The sequence below is a fragment of the Eptatretus burgeri genome, chromosome 10 (assembly GCF_056783735.1).
Source record: "Eptatretus burgeri isolate ZD-2024b chromosome 10, Ebu_testis_v1, whole genome shotgun sequence".
Taxonomy (NCBI): Eukaryota; Metazoa; Chordata; class Myxini; order Myxiniformes; family Myxinidae; genus Eptatretus; species Eptatretus burgeri.
The window spans coordinates 18,929,334-18,951,408 of record NC_140970.1 but is presented as its reverse complement, the minus strand read 5'-3'; the positions used below and the strand labels follow the sequence as shown (position 1 = coordinate 18,951,408).

Here is a 22,075-nt window from a genome sequence, read left to right as displayed (position 1 = left end):
CAAAGCATTTGTCACCCATTTTGTTGGCAGTGTCCAACTGTGCCTGGGTGGTGTCCGTGCTGTGTCGTGCCATGTCTATGCTGTGTCGTGTCTGTGCCTTAGCCATGCCATGTTGCGCATTGTCCATGCTGCATCGTGTCCATGTCCGTGTCGTGTCTGTGTAGTGTCGTGCCATATTTATGCCGGGGTAAATTTATCAATTAATGCAAAATCCCTTATAAACCAACAACTGAACAGAAAAGCAAAACCTATCAATCTGCAGTGAACATGTGACCGCCGTTATCATCTTCACTGACACCTCCACTGTCACCATCTTCGTATGAATTGCTCACATAAGGCTCGAAATGATATGGCGCAATCATTCCCCTGAAAGCGTTTCCATCACCAATTTTGTCTCCAATATTGTCTTCAAAATCCCACTGATCAGTTTCAACATACTGAGAACCTTCAGAGTTGCGAATGACAGTGGAATTCATATCGGAATCTGAGCTCGAAATACCATACACCGTTTCTCTATGGATTCCGTCATTTGAATCAAGGTGGGTTCAAGGTGTGATGTCACTGGCGAAAATCGAAAAACGACACTTTAGGGCTTTTTTCAGAACTTTCTGATTTGCAAGAAAATTTCAAAATATTTTCCCTTGAAATTAGAAAATGATGAATGATTTTCAATGGTATTCAGAAGGGAAAAAAATTGCATTTTGGTTCCGCTTTAAACCCCAGTCATTTCTGGTCATGGCTGTAAGACCTCCCAAGCCCACGCACGATACCTTGCATGATGAACTTCTGTCCTGGAAAGCTGAATGTGCCCTCCTATGTGAAGTATAATGAAAGTGTTTCCACGAGCTGTCGGTTTCAATTTCTCACTTGATCTTAGTTTCACATCGCCGAGCACAAAGTTTGACACGCTTGCTCTTAGATTTTCAAACATTGAATCGACATATATGGTCGAGTTTTTCAACTACCTTGTTTGAGGTCAACGAAGAATGAGGTGCTCACAGATTTGACCCTGTAATGCCAAGTGCAGATTCAAATTGTATTGGATGGTTGCTCTGCCTTCTTGACCAGTTCCCGGAATCTTATTTTTACCAACCTCCCTGAACCGGCAGAGGTAGATGGGCAAAATAGGAGATTGCATGAGTTATTGGCAGTAAATTGTGGACTGGAGACCATCTTTAAGGACACGTAAAGTCCTCGACTTGTCAGATTTCATCGGATTGGTCGTTGGTTGGAGAATCAGGCCCCCTACCCAATGATGGTGGAATTTGATACCCAGGTAAAGGAACCAGAGATACCATCATGAGACGATCATACATGCTACATCAGGTTGGCATATGTCCTGACACCACAAGCTGATGCAGGTAAAACCAGTTCAAAGAGCATCAACACAACTGCCCGATTCCTCAAAGCTGCATCTCATATCCAGTAATGCTGAGAAAGACCCTGCCACCATCATCTCGACTACAATACCCCCTGACATTGAATGCCAGCCTCTACTTGTCAACAACAGTATACCCACACCAACAACAAAGTACTGCACTCCCTAATGTTCTAGTAACGATGGAAAGCCCACCTCTGCACCGATCTTTCCAAAAAAAAATGGAGTACCACCTCATCGGCTCCCAGTACCACAGCTGGTGAGGCATCCTCCCTTCAAGTCATGCTCACAAATGTGTCAAGGCTTCGCAATAACATCAACGAGCTTCAAGGAGTTGCTGCCGACTAGTCACCAGAGTTCCTTGTGATCACCGAAACGTGGGGTCATTCAGGCATCTGGGAAGCTGAATTATTTCTCCCAGAGTACCATAGTTTTTGGAGTAGACCATACTAATGGTCAAATCGGTGGCGGTGTCCCTCTGTACATAAATTTGCAGCAAAATAAAATTCTCCTTACCTTGTCAATTTGAACCTTCACTCTTTGACTCCAACACATGTATAAATGGAATTTGTAATCCCTTTCAAATTACTTGCATACGAGGTCCGTCTAAAAAGTAACGGGACTGAATTCACAGAAATTTTATTCCAAAAAATATATTGAAATCACAGCTTGTCCCCTTCAAAATAGTTTCCCTCCAGTCTCACACACTTGTCCATCCTCTTCTTCCATGCTTTGATGCACCCCGGAAGGCTTCTTCTGGAATCCTCCGGAGCTCCGTCATCACGCCCCTTTTGAGGGCCTTCACATCAGGAAATTGGGTCCCCTTGATCATCCCCTTGAGCTTGGGGAATAGGAAAAAAATCACAAGGGGCCAAGTCTGGTGAATACGGGGGTTGCTCCAGAGTTGGCACGTTCCTCTCTGCCAGAAACTGTTAGATGCTCAGGCACTGTGAGCAGGGGCGTTGTCATGGTGGAGCACCCAGGCGTTGTTCTCCCACAGATCCCTCCTGTTTTCCCGGACTGATCTCATGAGGCACCGGAGGATCTCCTTGACCATGTATTGATTCACTGTTTGACCCTGTGGTAGAAACTCAAAGTGGACGATGTGCTTGATGTCAAAAAACGCGATGAGCATCACCTTGACCTTTGACTTCGACATCCTTGCTTTCGTTGGTCTTGGTGATGCCGGACTTTTCCACTGACGACTCTGCCGTTTGGTTTCGGGATCGTATTCGAATATCCACGATTCATCGCCAGTAATGACTCTCCCGAGCAGGTCTGGTTTGTCCTTGAGGCGCTCGATAATGTCTTGACAGACAGTGACGCTTTACTGTTTCTGGTCCTCGAACAACAGCTTGGGGACCATCCTTGCGCACACCTTGCGCATTTCGAGATTTTCAATAATGATGCTCCAGACAGTGTCCTTGTTGATGGAAAGTTCCTCAGCGATCATCCGCACCGTGAGTCGATGATCTGCATGCACCATCTGCGTCACACGCTCGATGTTGTCTGCCATTCTGTTCACTGAAGGTCTTTCAGACCGTGGATCATCTTCAACCTCCTCCCATCCCTCTTTGAACCTCTTGTGCCATTCAAATACACGTGTGCATGACATTGTTTCTTCCCCGTAGACTTGCTGCAACATTGCGAAAGATTCGGAAGGTGTTTATCAAAGCTTGGCAAGAAACTTCAGATTGGCTCTCTGCTCACGACTCAGACTACACAACGTGTAAAGCACGACCTGTAAAAAATCACACAATGAGCGCAGTCCAACCATCACCAATCATATATATTGCTAGAATGTTGCAAAAGATTGTGACGCAACCCGTTCATTCAAGTTGTGTAAGTGGAGCAAACAGCAGGCCCAGTCCCGTTACGTTTTAGATGGACCTCGTATACAGCCCCCCAATGGTTCCACAAAATCTGATAATTTGCTTCTAACACACCGAAATAGTGTCCTCAAAATCCCTGGCCACCAACTCCTTCTTGGGAACTTTAATGTCCCTCATCAAAATTGGTCAGCTGGTTCATTCTCTGATTCCTTTGCATATTGCATGCATGCTGCAACGCATTTTGGGGATTCCCTGATTTCATTTGACTTTCAGCTGCTCTCACTTAGTGAGAACCATTTTCTTTTCCAACATGTTCTCTTTCCGATGAGATTCCATGTCGGAGCAAAGTCATCAACTCTCGACTTCATTTTATCAGATGATCCCTCTGACATTTCTATCATCAGATCACTTCCGCAGCTTGGTCTAAGTGACCAGGCTTGTACATATTTTACCATGGTGACTATCAAACCGCCAGCCACCACTGAGTTTCAAGAGAAGATGCACCAAAAAGGACAAGCCAGCTATCATTGAAACAGCATGAAGTCTCAACTGGAGTATTCACCCCATTTGTAATACATAGGTCTCTGCATGTGGAATGTTTTCAAGACCAACATTCTGCAACCAAATTCCGCCATGCAAACCTAGTCTTGAGGTCACCCGAGTTCCAAAGTCGCATCAAGAGAGCTCTCAGATGTAGGAAGCATCTTGGAGAGCCCACATCCATTTGCCCACAGAGTCCAGCTGGGAGAGTTGCAGTCACACCCGTAACTGTGCTAAAACCTTGACCAGGGTGAGCAAAATACAGCATGAGGAACGACTCATTGTAAATGGCAAGGACAATAAAAATGGTTTTTGCACACATCCGGTCAAACGTCTCACTCCGGCACGACCCTTGTTGTGTTCGTACAGACTACAGGGTTACAGCTACACCCACCGAAGCCTTCTGAATATTATTCCAAAATACGTATCAACAAGATTTCCATCTCACAGACCCTCCATTTGAGCAGTGATACAGAGGGTAGCCGATCCTGGATTTCCAGGTCACTCCTACCATGGTGTCAGGCAACCTAACATGTCTTGATGCCACTAAGTCTGCAGGACCTGATGGTATTCAGACAGCACTCAGGAAGGCCTTTGCCAATGTCCTGGTTGATCCTCTAGCTATTTTTTTTCAATGAAACAGTAATTAGTGAAACCATTCTTGATGACTGGCAGGATACTGTCATAATACCGATTCACAAGAAAGGGCCTAAGGACGATGTCACAAATAAATGCCCCAGACACCTAATGAGTGCAGTGTGTAAAGTCATGGAGAGACTTTTGACGTCAGCAATCACCGGCTAACTGACAAACTCCTCCATTTTCAACAATGTTCAGTCTGGCTTCATCAAAGGGAGATCCTGCCCCACCAACCTCTTCACTACTGAGGAGATGGTAACCCATATGCGAGATGAGGGGTTCTCAGTCGACATTTGGTATCTAGACATCAACAAAGCCTTTGACTACATCAACCACCGCCTTCTCCTCAAGGAACTCACTTGCTACAAAATCACAGGAATTGTCAAGGAGTGGCTGGATGCATTTATAACTTCCTCAACCACCTTGTCAGCCAATGTAAAACTCATCTGTAACACGAGGGAGGCCCCGACGATGCAAAGAGACCTCGACTGCATGGGTAGCACTCTGGGAATTGCATCTTAGCATTTCCAAATGCCAACACCTGCACTTAGGTAGGAGCAATGTACCGATTTTATCCCTCCATGATTTGTCCAAGAATACTTTTCCCATCTCAGCAGCAACCAAAGTTCAGGACCTTGGGGTTCTATTTAACACCTCCTTGAGCTCATCGCCTCAAAATGATGCAGTTGTGCAAATGGGCCAGCGGATGTTATTTATCATTAAACGTGCATTTACTCATCTGGCACCATGGGTGTTTATACCTATCTATTCGGCCTTTGTCTGAACTCTACTTGAATACTGTGTCCAAGTATGGTCCCCTATCCTCCAACGTGACATCGTTAAAATCGAACGTGTCCAATAGCTCGCGACATGGATAGTTGTCAGACTCCATGCCCTCTCATATCACAACAGGCTTTCCTGCCTAAACCTCTTCTTCATGCAGCACCGGCACCTCTGATGGTATCTTATCGAGGTCCTTAGGATTGTGTGGGGTTATAAAAAACTTGACTGAAATCAGTTTTTCATATTTCGCCAAGATAACATCCGACACGGCCACGCTCTGAAAATCGTCAAGCAGCGAGCGCAAAGGAATTTTCGCTCCTCGGCCTTTTCCCATATAAATTGTGAACCTGTGGAATTCCCTCCCTTCTGATGCGGTTCTAGTACATACCATCAATTGCTGCATTAAAAGCTAGACTGGATGCCAAATGAACCCAGCTAATCCCAGATATTATTTAGCCTTCCTGTCAATAAAAATACATCCTATTTCATGTTTTGTCAGGTCAGGTTCGATCTGTGACCTGCTACAGGTACCATGTAAACCTGTACTAACCTGTTCCATGGTCGGGTTGTCGGCGACTAAACCGTCTCCCCCACCAGGTTTTCTGGTGAGGAGGGTGTTTGGATATGGACACCCAGCAGGATTAAAAACAAAACCTGTCAAAGGGTGGAGGAGCTCCTTGTGAGCCAACGGCCATCCATAGCTAGTGCCCAACTGTGTCTGCGGACGTCCTCCTGCAGTTGGGTTACTTCTTATTAGGAGGTTGGTGGCAGGATTTGCACTCCAGCCACCGTAAAACCCTTCATTCCGCAAAACGCAAAAACGCAAAAAAAAAATCTGAAAACCCACTCCGTGGGAGTACCTCCTGCGCAGCTTCCCTTCACAGGGCAGCTCACCGGATGACGGGATTGGGGCAAAGCCTTCGGGACCCCCAATCTTTGATGATAGGAGGGAAACCACGGGGTAACATCCCTGCGTCAGATTGCGGGAAAGTGTGTCGGAGTGGTGCTGAGGTGTCGTCCACCAGACGGCGGTCTCCTTGGGTTAACCTGAGGCGGTCCCTTCAGGTGGGTGCCTGGAATGTCCTATCCCTAAGAGAGGATGATCACCTGTCTCTGTTATCATCTGAGCTCAAGCGTTTGGACATCGGGATTGCAGCTCTCTCTGAGGTTCGGAGACCGGATTGCGGAGAGATAATGGTGGGTGGTTACACCTACTATTGGTCTGGTCGCTCTGATGGTTACCATACCCAAGGAGTTGCTGTAGCTGTGTCCAATAAGCTGACCCCAATGATAATTGAGGTAACACCGGTCAACGAGCGTATTATGAGATTAAGGATTCGTCACTCCTTAGGTGTCATTTCCCTGGTCTCTGTTTATGCTCCGACTGAGGCGAGTGATCTCACCGTGAAGGATGCATTCTACGCCACACTCGAGTCTGTGGTTGATCAGTGCCCCAGACGAGATACACTTCTAGTCTTGGGGGATTTCAATGCATCGACTGGAACTGATAGGGATGGTTATGAGGTGTGTGTTGGTCCCCATGGGTCAGGAACTATGAACCAGAATAGCACTAAGTTCCTTGACTTTGCAAGAAGTCATGGACTTAGGGTGGCTGGTTCATGGTTTCAGCGCCCACAAGCTCATCGCTGGACTTGGTATTCCAACGCTGGCAGTGTGGCAAAGGAGATTGACCATGTCCTCATTGACGGTCGTTGGAGGATGATCCAGAACTGCAGGGTCTACCGGAGTGCTCAATTTCTCAATACTGACCACAGGCTTGTTGTAGCAACTCTAAAGCTGCACCTTAAATCCTGGAGAATGATACCATCCCAGCCTAGGCTGGATGTTGCCAAGCTCAGGGATGAGAGAGTAGCTGAGGAGTTTGCGAACAGGCTGAGTGGACACTTGGGGGGTCTGGGTGCTTTGGGGGGTCGTAAAGAGTTGTGGAGCGCCTTCAAGACCACCGTCCTTGATGTTGCCGGTGGATTCCTTGGAGCTCACCGCAGGGCAAAGAAGAATTTTGTCTCTCAAGGGACACTGGATACCATTGACCAGAGTCGCAGGGCCAGGCTGAATGGCAGAGCTGAGCTGTTCAGGGAGCTGAGGCGTAAAACTGTACGTGCACTGAGGGTGGACAAGGAGGCCTATGTGCGAGGAATCTGTGAGGAGGTAGAGCATCACCTGTGGACAGGTGATTCTCGTCCCGCTTACAGGGGAATTCGCGCATTGCGTTCATCCAAGCCCATCCCTCGGAGCACTGCAGTTCGAGCAGAGAGTGGTAGGCTCTTGACAGAGGAGTCTGAAGTGAAGGCCCGCTGGGCTGGTTACTTTGAGCGGTTGTACCAGGCTGATCCCCCAGCTGTCGAGTTGGACGTCAAGGGTGTTACAATCCCTGTTGCTGACCCTCGAATCAACTGTGGTCCACCTTCACTTCTGGAAACATGGGCTGCGGTGAACCAGTTGAAACGGGGAAAAGCTCCAGGGATCTGTGGCATCCATGCTGAACTTCTCAAGGCTGGTGGAAATGCTGCACTCGTGTCGTTGCATGCAGTTTTGTGCTCTGCCTGGAACACAGGCATCACCCCAACTGACTGGAAGAGGGGCCTTGTTGTCCCTCTCTGGAAAGGGAAGGGTGATCGCCAAGAATGCAACAACAACCGAGGGGTGACGCTGCTCTCAGTGCCGGGCAAGGTCTTTGCTCGGATAATTCTTGATAGGGTTCGCCACCATCTGCTTGAGCACCAGCGTCCAGAGCAGTCAAGCTTTACACCAAAGAGGTCAACGATTGACCGTATCCTTGCACTTCGTGTCCTCACTGAACGCAGACGAGAGTTACGGCAGCGGCAGCTTGCAGCCTATGTTGATCTCTGTAAAGCGTTCGATTCAGTGAATCGGGATGTCCTCTGGAGGATTCTTGGTCTTCGTGGGGTGCCACCAAAACTGATCGATCTGATGTCTGAACTCTACTCTGGTACGGAGAGTGCTGTGAAGTGTGGTGGTACCATCTCTGACTTATTTCCAGTTGTTACTGGAGTTCGTCAGGGATGTGTACTTGCCCCCACACTTTTCAGCACTTGTATGGACTGGATTTTAGGGAGGATGTCGGAGAGATCAAGTTGTGGTGCATCGTTTGGCAATGTCAAGATCTCGGACCTTGATTTTGCAGATGATGCAGTCATCTTTGCGGAGACTTTAGACATCCTCTTGGGGGCCCTCGAGGTGCTGAATGAGGAGTCGGAGCTGTTGGGATTACGGGTTTCTTGGGTCAAAACTAAGATCCAGGCTTTTGGTGACATCTTGGATGCTGCTATCCTGTCTGTGTCTGTTTGTGGTGAGGATGTTGAGGTCGTGGAGAGATTCACTTACCTTGGCAGTGATATTCATGTCTCTGCTGGCTGCGAGTCAGAGGTCAATAGACGTCTGGGTCGGGCCTGGGGAGTCATGGATTCACTGGATCATGGGGTGTGGCACTGCCGGTACCTGTGCAGGAGGACGAAAGTCCAAGTCTTCAGGTCCTTGGTACTTCCAGTCTTGCTCTATGGGTGCGAAACTTGGACTCTGACCAAGGATCTGAGACGGAGACTTAATTCCTTTGGTACCAGGTCTCTTCGGAGAATCCTTGGCTATCGCTGGTCAGATTTTGTGTCCAACGAGCGGTTGCTGAGAGAGACTCGGATGAGATTTGTTACCTGCATAGTCCGTGAGCGTCAGTTGCGGCTGTATGGACATGTGGCTCGTTTTCCTGACGCTGATCCTGCTCACCAGATTCTCTCAGCGACGGAGTCTCATGAGTGGACGAGGCCAGTGTGCCGACCACATGCCTCATGGTTGCAGCAGGTTGACCATCATCTCAAGGAGATGGGGATGGGCCTGGCATCTGCCTGGGGGATGGCCAGACGGAGGCCCCTGGAGTACCGGCGGAAAGTGGACGCAGCGACGCGCTGTTATGGCACATGCTCCCATACCTGACCTGACCTATTTCATGTTCTTTTTTTTTGTCCTTTTAAAGAAGCTTCATCTGTACTGTCCTTTGGCAACCCAAATGCAAATATTGGTCTGACCTCGTGGATTTAAAAATTGGCACAATATTGCTTAAATGTACCGTGTGAAGTTCATCCATGAAAATGATCATGGGGCCAACACCCCGACTTAAATATTGGTCTAATCAATATTGATGATGATGATCATGAAATTCAAGAGTATGCATGATGAAAAATACAAGATTTTCTAATCAACAAAAAAAAAAAAATGGAAATGACAAAAGCTCTCATCCAATGTTAGCTACAATGTTCGCCGATGCACAAACATAAAGTAATCTAAAATTTTAAGGAAAATATCAGATACACCACTTTAATGTTTAGGGACATATGTGTCCCTTGGTCCTTAAAAGGTTAAGCATAGGTCCTTGGTCCTATATACATACACAGGGTGAATCAGAATAATGTATAAACACTTTAGTGCTGTATTTTGTAGATGCCATCATTAATTTGTTTGAAAATTTCTGCATAATATAATTTAGGTAAGCACGTAAACATTCCTATTTTTTGCAGGGGAACCCCTGGCTGATCGAAATGGAAAATAATCAACTCACATTTGAACAGAGGAAAACCATTTCAAAGTGTTTATACATTATTCTGATTCACCCTGTATTTACAGGCTCTGCCCAATAAAATGCACAACATCTTAACTCTGTGCTTGCATGCAAATTTCGTGTCCCCAACCCATCCTGTTCTGTCCACATCTTACTGCCTTGTACCCAATATCTACTAGAGTTTTTGTCCTCACCCAAGAATGTAGAGAACCTTCTGTCCACTCTCAACCCTGCTTCAACAATGGGCCCAAATGTAATCAGTGCCCACGTTCCCCAAATCCTGCTCTGCTGCTCTTGTTTCTCCAATGGCTGCTCGTTTCAGCCTGTCTTTCTTTGACCACCTCCTGCCTGCCTGGAAGTAAACAAGCAACACTCCCATCCAGAAGGGTTCAAAAATTGATCCTTTCCACTGGAACCCAGTAACTTTACTTCCAGTTATAAGTAAAGTCATGGAATCCATAATTGCTGCCAATGAGTCTTTCCAGTTTTCAAACATCCTTGCGTTTTCCAAAATCTATCTTCCATGACAGTCATTTTGGATTCTGTCTTGGTAACTAAACTTTCAACAGGCTGCTGCACCGTTCAAAGCAATGTTGTGGATGCCCTAAATCTCAAGCAAGATGACAGGGCCGTCTCTCTGGATATATGTCGGACATTCAACACGTATGGACATCCTGCTTTGCTTGCAAATGTCTCTGCTTGTGGCATACAAGGCCACCTTAATTCCTGGATTTGACGTCTACTCACATTGCTATCGATACAACTCTCTCTCTCTCCCAAAAGTAACGTGTTGTTCCTCATCTACGTAAAGAACCTCTCCGATGCTCTCAAAAACCTGCTCTTGTGTATGTAGTCACCTCAAAGCAATTACTTGTGTATGCTCAAAGCAATTACTGCCATGTCACCTGATATGGGACACTAACAGTTTTGAAAATGTAATGGCCACCGGGGCGAGGGCAGAATGTCTTCACTGAAGTGCTCGGCCACAACAGATTTTTTAACCAATAAATGTGTTCAGTTTTATGTTTTTCAAAAAAATATGCATTTCATCGCATGCCTGACTTGTGTAGCTAAAAGATGCATGTAGTTGTGTGTAGCTCATCAGCAAAAGTGTGATTCCTCGATGAGAACTTCAGCTCGGAGGTCTGGGAATACGAGTAGCAATGGATGTCACAGGGCTATTGCATGAGTTCAACAAAATTTTGCAGGCTGAAAAGAGAACTGTATCAGGAATACATGATAATGCCAAAACTGCTAGGGATGCACTTTTGAGTCTGCAAACTGAAGAGGAATTTTCTTCAATTGTTGTTAAGGTGAACCACAAAATTGAAGTCCATGAGATAGATCCCATAAAGTTTCCACGTTTCAGAAGGCTGCTGAACAAAAACACAGGTCCCTTTCCAAGTCACCATGCTGATAATCCAGATGAGCACTACAGGATTTCTTTGCAAATGTAGTCACTGCCCTTGAGCAGCGAGACAAGCAACTGAACATAGCATCAACAACTGGGTTGGCTATATTATCAGTGTTTGGAAACAATGCTGTTAACTTCTAAAGTCGATGAAAATCACATCAGCATGTATCCTGGACTCGACTGTGAAACACTTCCGATCCAGTTGAAAATATTCCATCGTTTCCACCCCAAAACTGTTTTCGATGCTGGGAGAGCAATTACTGCCATGTCATTGATATGGGGCATGTTTTCTCCAAAGTGGGGAAACTTCACCAGCTACTGCTCATTTGCCCTGTTACTTCCTGCCAAGCAGAGCGCTCATTCAGGTCTCTCCATCAGCTGAAAAGCTGGCTCCGAAACACCATGTGACAACTGCTGTTAAATTCACCAGCAGTATGCCATATACGTAAAGACCAGCTCAATGAAGAAAACGTACAGGGGATAACACAATAATTAAGCAACAGGGCAGAAACCTGCCACAACACATTTGGGGGATTTCTAACATGGGGTAAACACCATATAAAACCATGGGAAGGTGAACATTCCTTTGCATATTACATACATGCTGCAACACATTTTGGGGATTTGTAACATGGAGTAAACTCCGTATACAACCGATGGGGAGGTTAACATTACATTTACATATTTCATGTGCATTTTTGAGTATCTTGTCACAGTTGTAATGATAACATCGGTACATACAACCCTTTGCACTGTCTTGGTCTTGCTTCTTGCGGCATCGGCTCTAAGATTTTGTGCGATAACTCTCTGCAATGTCGGTCATCCCCCGCAATTGTGCAAAGAAATCACCGCCGCTGCAACACCCCACTATCCCACTTGAATTTGGAATTGTCTGACCTCTCGTTGACACTGCTCTGAACAACTAATTTATGGTGATATATTCGTATTGTTCATCCTCATGTGATACAATGCATTTATTCTTTTCTTTTCTTAATACAGAACAAGATTCAAGATGGTTTCATCCACCAACACACGCACGTGGCAAGTCAATTTCAACTTATAAACAGCCTTGCATTTCATTTCATTTCCTTTCCTTCTGCTATTTTGGTTTCTGTAAAGAGTGAGGCTCAGCTAATTTATGCTAATATCTATCTATAATTACAGCAATCTGTGTGTGTGTGTGTGTCTGTCTGTTTGTCTGTCTGTCTGCGACCGCAGTTTCTCGACGACCGCCGGTCCGATCTGATTGAAACTTGCCAGGAATATTGCCGGGGCCCCGCGGATGTGCCTTTTCAAGGTTTGATATTAATGGGACGAGCGGTTCCAAAGTTACGGCCATTTATCTGTCGACCAATGACAGGACACGGTGCTATGACATCACGAATGACATCACAATTAATGTTTATTTCTTTATTTATTTATTATTTCTTTTACACGATTGAAACTTGCCAGGAATATTGCTGGGGACCCGTGGATGTGCCTTTTCGAGGAGAGAGAGAGAGAGAAAGAGAGAAAGAGAGAGAGAGAGAGAGAGAGAGAGAGAGAGAGAGAGAGAGAGAGAGAGAGAGAGAGAGAGAGAGAGAGAGAGAGAGAGAGAGAGAGAGAGAGAGAGAGAGAGAGAGGGCTGCACATACTGGCACTTACCTACGGGCCCGCCCCTACAGGCCCGTACTAGTCTCTCTATAATTTCAATCTCTGCGTGTCTGTCTGTCTGCGACCGCCGTTTCTCGACGACCGCCGGGCCGATCTGATTGAAACTTGCCAGGAATATTGCTGGGGACCCGTGGATGTGCCTTTTCGAGGTTTGAGAGAGAGAGGCTGCACATACTGGCACTCACCTACGGGCCCGCCCCCATAGGTCCGTACTAGTCTCTCTATAATTTCAGCAATCTCTGTGTGTCTGTCTGTCTGTCTGTCTGTCTGTCTGTCTGTGACCGCCGTTTCTCGACGACCGCCGGGCCGATCTGATTGAAACTTGCCAGGAATATTGCTGGGGCCCCGCGGATGTGCCTTTTCAAGGTTTGATATTAATCGGACGAGCGGTTCCCAAGTTACGGCCATTTATCTGTCAACCAATGAGAGGACACGGTACTATGACGTCACGAATGACATCACAATTAATGTTTATTTATTTTGCACGATTGAAACTTGTCAGGAATATTGCTGGGGACCTGCGGATGTGCCTTTTCGAGGTTTGAGAGAGTGGGGGAGAGCGAGAGAGAGAGAGAGAGAGAGAGAGAGAGAGAGAGAGAGAGAGAGAGAGAGAGAGAGAGAGTGAGAGAGAGAGAGAGAGAGAGAGAGAGAGAGAGAGAGAGAGAGAGAGAGAGAGAGAGAGAGAGAGAGAGATAGAGGCTGCACATACTGGCACTCACCTACGGGCCCGCCCCTGCAGGCCCTTACTAGTCTCTCTATAATTTCAGCAATCTCTGTGTGTCTGTCTGTCTGTCTGTCTGCGACCGCAGTTTCTCGACGACCGCCGGTCCGATCTGATTGAAACTTGCCAGGAATATTGCCGGGGCCCCGCGGATGTGCCTTTTCAAGGTTCGATATTAATCGGACGAGCGGTTCCCAAGTTACGGCCATTTATCTGTCGACCAATGACAGGACACGATGCTATGACATCACGAATGACATTACAATTAATGTTTATTTCTTTATTTATTTATTATTTCTTTTGCACGATTGAAACTTGCCAGGAATATTGCTGGGGACCCGCAGATGTGCCTTTTCGAGGTTTGAGAGAGAGAGAGAGAGAGAGAGAGAGAGAGAGAGAGAGAGAGAGAGAGAGAGAGAGAGAGAGAGAGAGAGAGAGAGAGAGAGAGAGAGAGAGAGAGGCTGCATATACTGGCACTCACCTACGGGCCCGCCCCTACAGGCCCGTACTAGTCTCTCTATAATTTCAATCTCTGTGTGTCTGTCTGTCTGTCTGCGACCACCGTTTCTCGACGACCGCCGGGCCGATCTGATTGAAACTTGCCAGGAATATTGCTGGGGACCCGTGGATGTGCCTTTTCGAGGTTTGAGAGAGAGAGGCTGCACATACTGGCACTCACCTACGGGCCCGCCCATATAGGTCCGTACTAGTCTCTCTATAATTTCAGCAATCTCTGTGTGTCTGTCTGTCTGTCTGTGGACATCTCTCTGGCTGTTATCAGAGAACCATCTCACCGCCGTCGAGTCTGGCATTTCACTCAAGCCGACTGGCAGGGTCTCCGAGCAGCCATCAAACTTACAGACTGGTCTCCTATCACTACTTTCTTAAACATCAACTCATCCTGGGAATTCTTTCAAAGAAACTTGCCTCTCCCTCGTGCACAGATTTATCCCCTCTCGTGTTCAGTTGTCTTACCCTTCCTCCCGCCCTTGGTTTACTGAAGCTTGTGGCGAGGCAGTTGTCCTGAAACAACTTGCCTTTGCCTCATGGAAAGCAAACCCAACTGAGGGCAATCTCAGTTCTTTCCACAAAGCTCGGAACAAGTGTGTATCTACCCTCAGGAGAGCCAGAAAACAACATCTTTCTCATCTCAAGTCTGAACTCTCAAACCTCTCTCCCTCCTCAAAATCCTGGTGGCGTTTAATCAAATCTGTTTCTGGTGTATGTTCCCCCTCCATCCCCTCCCTTACCTCAAATGGCCGCACTGCTGAATCCACACGTGATAAAGCTGAATGTCTAAACTCGGTGTTTGCAGCTAAATGTTGTGTCCTAAACCCATCTCTATCTCTACCCACTTTACCCAGTCGCACCCAACTGTCCCTGGACTCTGTATCCTTTTCTCCTGACAAGGTGGAGAGCTTGCTTTCAAACCTCGAGTCAGATTCTGCAACCGGTCCAGACGGCATCAGCCCACGTGTCCTCAAAGCCTGCTCTTCTGCTCTTGCTCACCCTCTCTCTGTTCGATTCACCCTCTCATTTGCTCAAGGTCATCTGCCATCTGCTTGGAAATCTGCTAACATCACTGCCCTGCATAAAAAGGTGCAAAAACAGATCCCTCAAACTACAGACCAATCAGCCTTCTCCCAATCATCAGCAAGGTGATGGAATCCATCATCGCTTCAGACATGAAATCCTTCCTCTTCTCCAATGGCTTGATTTCCAATCATCAATTTGGTTTCAGACCAGGTCACTCTACCCTGGATATGCTCCTTCTGCTCTCCCATCAATGGATGGAGGTCCTCAATGCCAGACAGGAAATCCGAGCCGTATCCCTGGACATATCACGTGCTTTTGACACAGTCTGGCACGCTGCCCTACTCACCAAACTCTCTTCCCGTGGTATTCAAGGCCATCTCCACTCATGGCTCGCAGACTTCCTCTCCTGTCGCAGTCAACGTGTGGCCCTAAATGGAGTTCTTTCATCCCCTCTTCCTGTCCAGGCTGGAGTTCCTCAAGGTAGCGTTCTGGGCCCTGTTCTTTTTCTGGTTTTCATCAATGATCTCTCGGACTCTCTGGAAAATCCTCTATTTCTCTTTGCCGACGACTCCACCCTCTGCCGTACCATCTGTCATCCCTCAGACCGGCAAGCAGCAGCTTCTTCGCTCACTGCAGATCTGGATAAAATCACAAACTGGTCCAACACGTGGAACATGTCTTTCAATCCAGACAAATCTCACACTCTCACTATGTCTCTTCGAAAGGACCGTTTACAAAACTCCCCCATCCACTTTCTCAACAATCCTCTGGAAGAAGTCTTTTCTTTCAAGCTTCTAGGTCTCATTATCTGCCATGACCTTTCCTGGGAAAGTCACATTTCCAACCTCGCCTCAAAAGCCAGTCGCCGACTGGGAATCCTCCGTCGTGCTCAGTCCTTCCTCGGCCCTCTTGAGCTCCTGACCACTTACAAAGCTTTTGTCCGTAGCCTGATGGAGTACTGCTCTCCCCTCTGGGCTGGTGCTCCTGCCTCCCACCTTTCTCGGCTTCACGCTGTCGAAACCAGGGCATTTAAGATCATCGGCATCTCCCGCAATGAAGCTGAGTCTTTGGGCCTCTCACTCAATCACCGCAGGTTGGTCGGTGGTCTTTCTGTCTTCTACCGACTCCTCTCCAGCCTTGCCCCCCTGCTCTCTCTGCGATTTGTCCCCACCACATTTCCACAGGGCGCTCAAGGTCCGCCAACAACCCCCTTCTGGTAAAACTACCAAAATCACGAATCACTGCTCATCTTCACTCTTTCATTCCTCTTTTTTCCCGCCTTTGGAATAAACTCCCTCACTCTATTCTTTCCCATTCTTCCCTCCAGGCTTTCAAAACAGCTGTTCACCACCACCTCTTATCTTCCCCCATCCAAATCCTCGATCTTTTCTACCCCCGATAATCCACCCAAGCCCACTTCCTTCATTTCTCCTGCTTTCCTTCCTGAAAGTCCCTGAAATGTCCATCTTCTCTTCGCCATGTTCCCCGTCCCATCCCCATCCCTCTCCCTTCCACAGTTCACCTAATGTGTCTGTTCCCCACTGTTTTGTCCCTTCCACTCCCGCCCCTCTTGTCTCATGCCTCCTTGCTGTGAGTTGTGTGTTAGCTCTCATACGAGCCTCGACCAAGGTATACAAAAAAAAAAAATACATCTAAGCAGAGGAAAAGAACATTAACAACTACAAATGTGTCCAAGAGCCACGTCCTAAAGGCAATGACAACAACAACTTCCGATATTTCGTCAGGTGCCTTGATGGAGCCAATAGTAAGACCCGTCATGGAGGCTCCTGTTCATGACGAGAAAATCGTGTATTTACGAAATTACAACACATTAAATGGAATAATCTTTAAATAGTAACGTGAACTTTTCGAAACTTTAAAGCAAATGTCCGAATATATTTAAAAGTTGATGATAGACGCTCTCAAAAGGCACCCTCAATGCGAGGATGTGTACAGGTGTTTAGTATTTATAGAGATCTGGATCCTGTATATGAAAGAGCCGAGTCCTTGAGGTTTTGTAAGAAGAAGAAGAAGAAGAAGAAGAAGAAGAAGAAGAAGAAGAAGAAGAAGAAGAATCAACCTCGAGCTCTCTTATTCGCTACGCGAGACGCGGCTATAAACATACAGCCAGAGGTTTGAATAGGGGAGGACAAAACAGTTGGGTAGTGAAAACAAACATCTCACTGTGCATAGGCAATGCATAATAAATCTATTTCACAAACAGCACACCACACTTATCAAAACACATGCTAAGAAATAACTATAGTTCCACGAAACAGTTTTATTAACCTCTCAAGATCATTCCCACAACAATATTCATATCGTTCACCTTAATATGATACAATGCATTTGTTTGTGGGATTGAATGTCCCCATAAGGGTGCATGCTGTCACCTTTTCTCTATTCCCTTTTCGCAAATGATTGGGTGTCTCATCATGAGTCTGTACAGCTCGTGAAATTTGCCCGACAATACGACTCTGGAGGGCATTATCGTGAATTCTGATGAGTCAGATGATAATGGGTTTGTGTGATCGTGCAAACACAACAACCTCGATCTGAATACTGCAAAGACTAAGGAGATAGTTGTTGACTTTTGTCGGACAAAAAGTTCAGTTCACCTTCTTGCTATCAATGGTGAAGTTATTGAAATTGTTGACTGCTTTAAACTTCCAGGTACAACCATTACCAGTCGTTTAAAGTGAGACCACAACACAGATATTATCATTAAAAAAAGCTCAGCAACGCCTCTACTTCTTGTGACAGCTAAATAAAACTGGATTCTCATCCAGTTTTATTAGGCCATTACAAAAAGTGTTTTGACTTTTTCTCTGCGTGTGTGTGGTATGTCAGTTGCAACCAACAACAGAAGGTTCAGCTCCAGAGGGTTGTGCGCACTGCTGGTAGGATAGTTGTATGCGTGTTGCCTTCTTTGGCTTCAATTTATACAGAGCATTCTGTGAATAGATCGCAGAAGATAGTCCCTGATGACTCACATCCAGCTAAGGTCCTGTTTCAGCTTCTGCCATCTGGGAGGCAATACAGGTCACTTACTGTAGGTGTCAGACAAATCGCTTTGAGAATAGTTTCTTCCCTCAGGTAGTTATTGCACTGTCCAACTCCATTACCACATAAACAGCATTCTTATGTTTCTGCTGACATTTTGTGTGTGTGTGTGTGTGTGTGTGTGTGTGTGTGTGTGTGTGTGTGTGTGTGTGTGTGTGTGTGTGTGTGTGTGTGTGTGTGTGTGTGTGTGTGTGTGTGTGTGTGTGTGTGTGTGTGTGTGTGTGTGTGTGTGTGTGTGTGTGTGTGTGGGGGGGGAGGCGGGGGGAGAGGAGGGTGAACACAAGGGATTGCATCATTCTAATTTTGTCAATTATTGACATTTTGTTGTGCTTATGATGTTGTGTATTGAGTGATTGTTTTGTTGTTGGTGTAGCTTGAGTTTATTTTGAATTCAGTTTTATCGTCTGATGTATTCTGGTTGACTTTTCTGAGGTACATGATTTATTGTGATTGTCTGTGTGACCAAACCAAGAGACATTCATTGTGTTTAAATTACACTTGGTGCAATAAAGTTCTTCTTAATCTTCTTTTCTTTTCTGAATACAGCAAACAACAGATGGCGGCATCCACCATTATTTGCAAGTGGCAAGTCCATTTTACCTAATCAACTGCCTTGAATTTCATTTCATTTCCTTTCCTTTCCTTCTGCTATTTTGTTTTCTGTGAAGAGCAAGACAGCTAATTTATGGTCATATATTGGGAATATTGACAGTGGGGCTAAGAGCAAAGTAATATCGAAAGTAGAGTAGCGAGGCACTAATTGGTTAGAACCAACAAGGAATTAACTTAGAGGAGAGGAAGAGAGAGGGAAAAGGGGTTGGAAAGTCTGAAACGAGGAAGTAAGAGTTGATTAGAAGTTGGCAGTGCAGCGCCCTCTTGAAGCCATGGAGAGAAGAGTGAGAAAGAACGGCCACACAAGGCAGTTCCATGGACTGGAGAAACGAGAAACAAGACTTGGGGTGTGCAGTCAGCCTAGATTTTGGAAGTTTGAGTAAAAGAGGGTTACTGCCAGAACATGTGCATTCTGCAGTTGCTGGAGAGGGCCAGAGCAGAAAGAGAACAGAGGGAGCAATAATGGAGGAGAGGGAGTAAAAACAAAACAAAAAAAACACCACTGACCGACCTGCGATGTGAAAGCAAACAGATCTTGTGCTTCAGCATCGTCATGGGAGATTCCAATAATGATGACACCTTTATATCCCATGGAATACAGGAGGCATATGTGATGCAAAGGTGTTAACCCATATGGGAGAGGAGTAATCCATTGAGCTTTGGACAAAGAACTTGTAGACTGAGTCGCTATGATTTTCCAAGGAAAGACTTGGATCAACGGAAGGAAAGACTTGGCTTGACTGATGGTGAGGCCTAGAGAGGTTCAATACTGAACCTCTTTTAGTGGCCGAACATGGAAATAGACAGGTGGTTTAGCTTGACGATCCTTCTGGGGTGACAGGGTGAGAAAAGTGAGATTTTCTGGGATTCAAGGACATGTTCCACACATCAGATGAGCATATAATCAGTTCCAGATCAGCAGAGTGATGCAGCTGCAATCTGCCAAGATGTGGGATGGGATACCGTACGACACAATGTGGAGTCGTCTGCAAAAAGGAAGACAGGGTTTTCAGAGCAATGGAGATGTCATTTATAGTCTGACAATCCGGAAGGCGACATGGCTGCTCGCTCTCGATGGAAAGCTGGCCGACACGATGAGCCGATATTCATGTACATGATATCAATCAATTTCATTCTTTGACAATCGAATGGCCACGGTGCGATGAACAGAGTACAACTTAGCGAAAGTTAGAGTATGCATGTATCGGAGATTTTCGTAATTTGTATATTGTTCAGGAATCAGTACATGACCCAGCTGAGCAGCGCCACGTGTCGGTCCATGATGGGAAGGAATGAGGTTCAATTGAGTGCAGAAAGCATCAATTTTATTATGTCCACTGGCTTGTAAAAAAATCAGCATTTAGATCTCCAACTACAATCTCATTTACTCGGATGTTTTCTCGTAGTTTTTCGAAGCCTGGGCGTACACATGCCGGGTGCACGTATGACCCTGATTATGGAAATAGGCCATAGTGCCAGGAAAGGAAGTTGTAGAACCCATTGGGGCCTATAGGCCTGTGAAGTTTTACTGTCATCGGATAAGGCACCTAGGAGATATGGCCGAGTTCGATCGAATTTTGATGATTTTTAAGTTATTTTCGCTTCTGGCAACCCTGATGATGAAAATAGGCAAAAGTGTCAGAAAGAAAAGTTGTAGAACTCATTGAGGATTATGAATATCTGAAGTTTCAGTGTCATCATGAGTAGCGCCTACAAGATATGGCAGAATTTGTTGAATTTTGATGATTTTCAGCAGTTTTTCGCTTCTGGCAACCCTGATGATAGGTCCTCGGAAATGAAAATTGGTACACTTGTAGTACTTCCCGTGACCTATGAGCATGTCAAGTTTCATTGCTATAAGTTGAATATTTCAAAAGTTATCAAGGATATCGATTTTTCCGAAATGTGATGGAGTAGCTAGCTCATCAGTGATTAACGGAGAAACTAAAAGAGATAGATCCGGAGATGCAGCATATGAAATGTAGGTAATGACCTCAAGATTAAGCACAATAAATATGATTATCACAACCCTCTTAGTTTGCGACCAGAAACCCGCCTTGTGAAATTTCAGGCATGTTTCCAAAGAGACTCTAACAAATGGCAGCCCTGGTAATTCCATTTATCTATTCGCTAAAGCTTTTATTTTTTTATATGATGCTGTAAGACATTCTCCTTGGGCACAAAATAAACAGGTCCCTCGGAGGTCCAGTTTCGGAGGTATTGATTTTTTTTGTACAGTCCACAATAAGCGTACGATGTACGATAAAGTATTTTAGCTGTTGCTAAGCAACGGAGGTGAGCATAGCAACCATTCATTTTTGTGTACATGCTTGCCACATTGTACACATTTCCCCCAAGTTTCATCAAAATCAGACTCTTTCTCTTCGAGATATTCGCAATGAACCGTTTCTGAAATGGTTGACATGTACTCGCCCAAAACCTATCTCCTCCTACAAACATTTTTTGTTAGGGCTGCAAATTGTCATGAAGGGAGAGAGATAGATTGCGCACAGAACTCTAAGCTTCGATTTTTCGATTTTTTTTTGATTTTTTGACCACTTTAAAGGGCCGTTGCTATGCCGCTGCTAGGGCCCGGGGTCCCATATTCGAAAGCACACGATTCCCAGAAATATTGGTCCTACCTACCAAATTTCATTGGAATCGGTTGAGTGGTTTAGCCCCTAGGCTTGACCAAAGTTTCGGGGACAGACAGACAGATGGAAATGTCCAGAATAAGGGTACTCTAGCGAGCAGCCAATAAGGGTGCTCAAGGGTGAGCAGCCAATAAGGGTGCTCCAGAGCGAGCAGCCAAAAATGAGGAATAAGACTTGTCCTAACACACTGCCTTGGTAAGCTCTCCTCTACACTGAGAAGAGGAGGAGAGGGTTCCATTGATAGGAACACACTGACTGTGTGAGTGGAGTAAGTCAGAAATCCAGGAACAAACCGGTAGGCGACATGGCTGCTCGCTCTAGATGGAAAGCTGGCTGACGCGACTAGCCGATATTCATGTACATGCTATCAATCAATTTCATTCTTTGACAATCGAATGGCCACAGCGCGATGATCAGAGTATAAATTAGCGAAAGTTAGAGTATGCATGTATCGGAGATTTTCGTAATTTGTATATTGTTCAGGAATCAGTGCATGATCCAGCTGAGCAGCACCACGTGTCGGTCCATGATGGGAAGGAATGAGCTTCAATTGAGTGCAGAAAGCTTCATTTTTGTGTACATGCGAGCCACATTGCACACATTTCAGGCAAGTTTCATCAAAATCAGACTCTTTCTCTTAGAGATATTCGCAATTAACC

At 45.9% G+C, this 22,075-nt stretch overlaps 1 protein-coding gene across 50 annotated transcripts in view; it reads left to right on the top strand.

Annotated features, from left to right (window-relative positions):
• Window positions 1–22,075, top strand: part of LOC147018033 (inter-alpha-trypsin inhibitor heavy chain H4-like) — a 160,333-nt gene that overhangs the window by 45,968 nt on the left and 92,290 nt on the right. For 25 of the 50 annotated variants that reach the window (XM_085897286.1, XM_085897271.1, XM_085897273.1 and 22 more), the window contains exons 9-10: window positions 12,177–12,218; window positions 18,697–18,735. In XM_085897286.1, the coding sequence (XP_085753412.1) occupies window positions 12,177–12,218; window positions 18,697–18,735 (81 nt within the window). The remainder of the gene's footprint in view (window positions 1–12,176; window positions 12,219–18,696; window positions 18,736–22,075) is intronic. The other 25 variants (XM_085897293.1, XM_085897294.1, XM_085897291.1 and 22 more) reach the window with 1 other exon arrangement.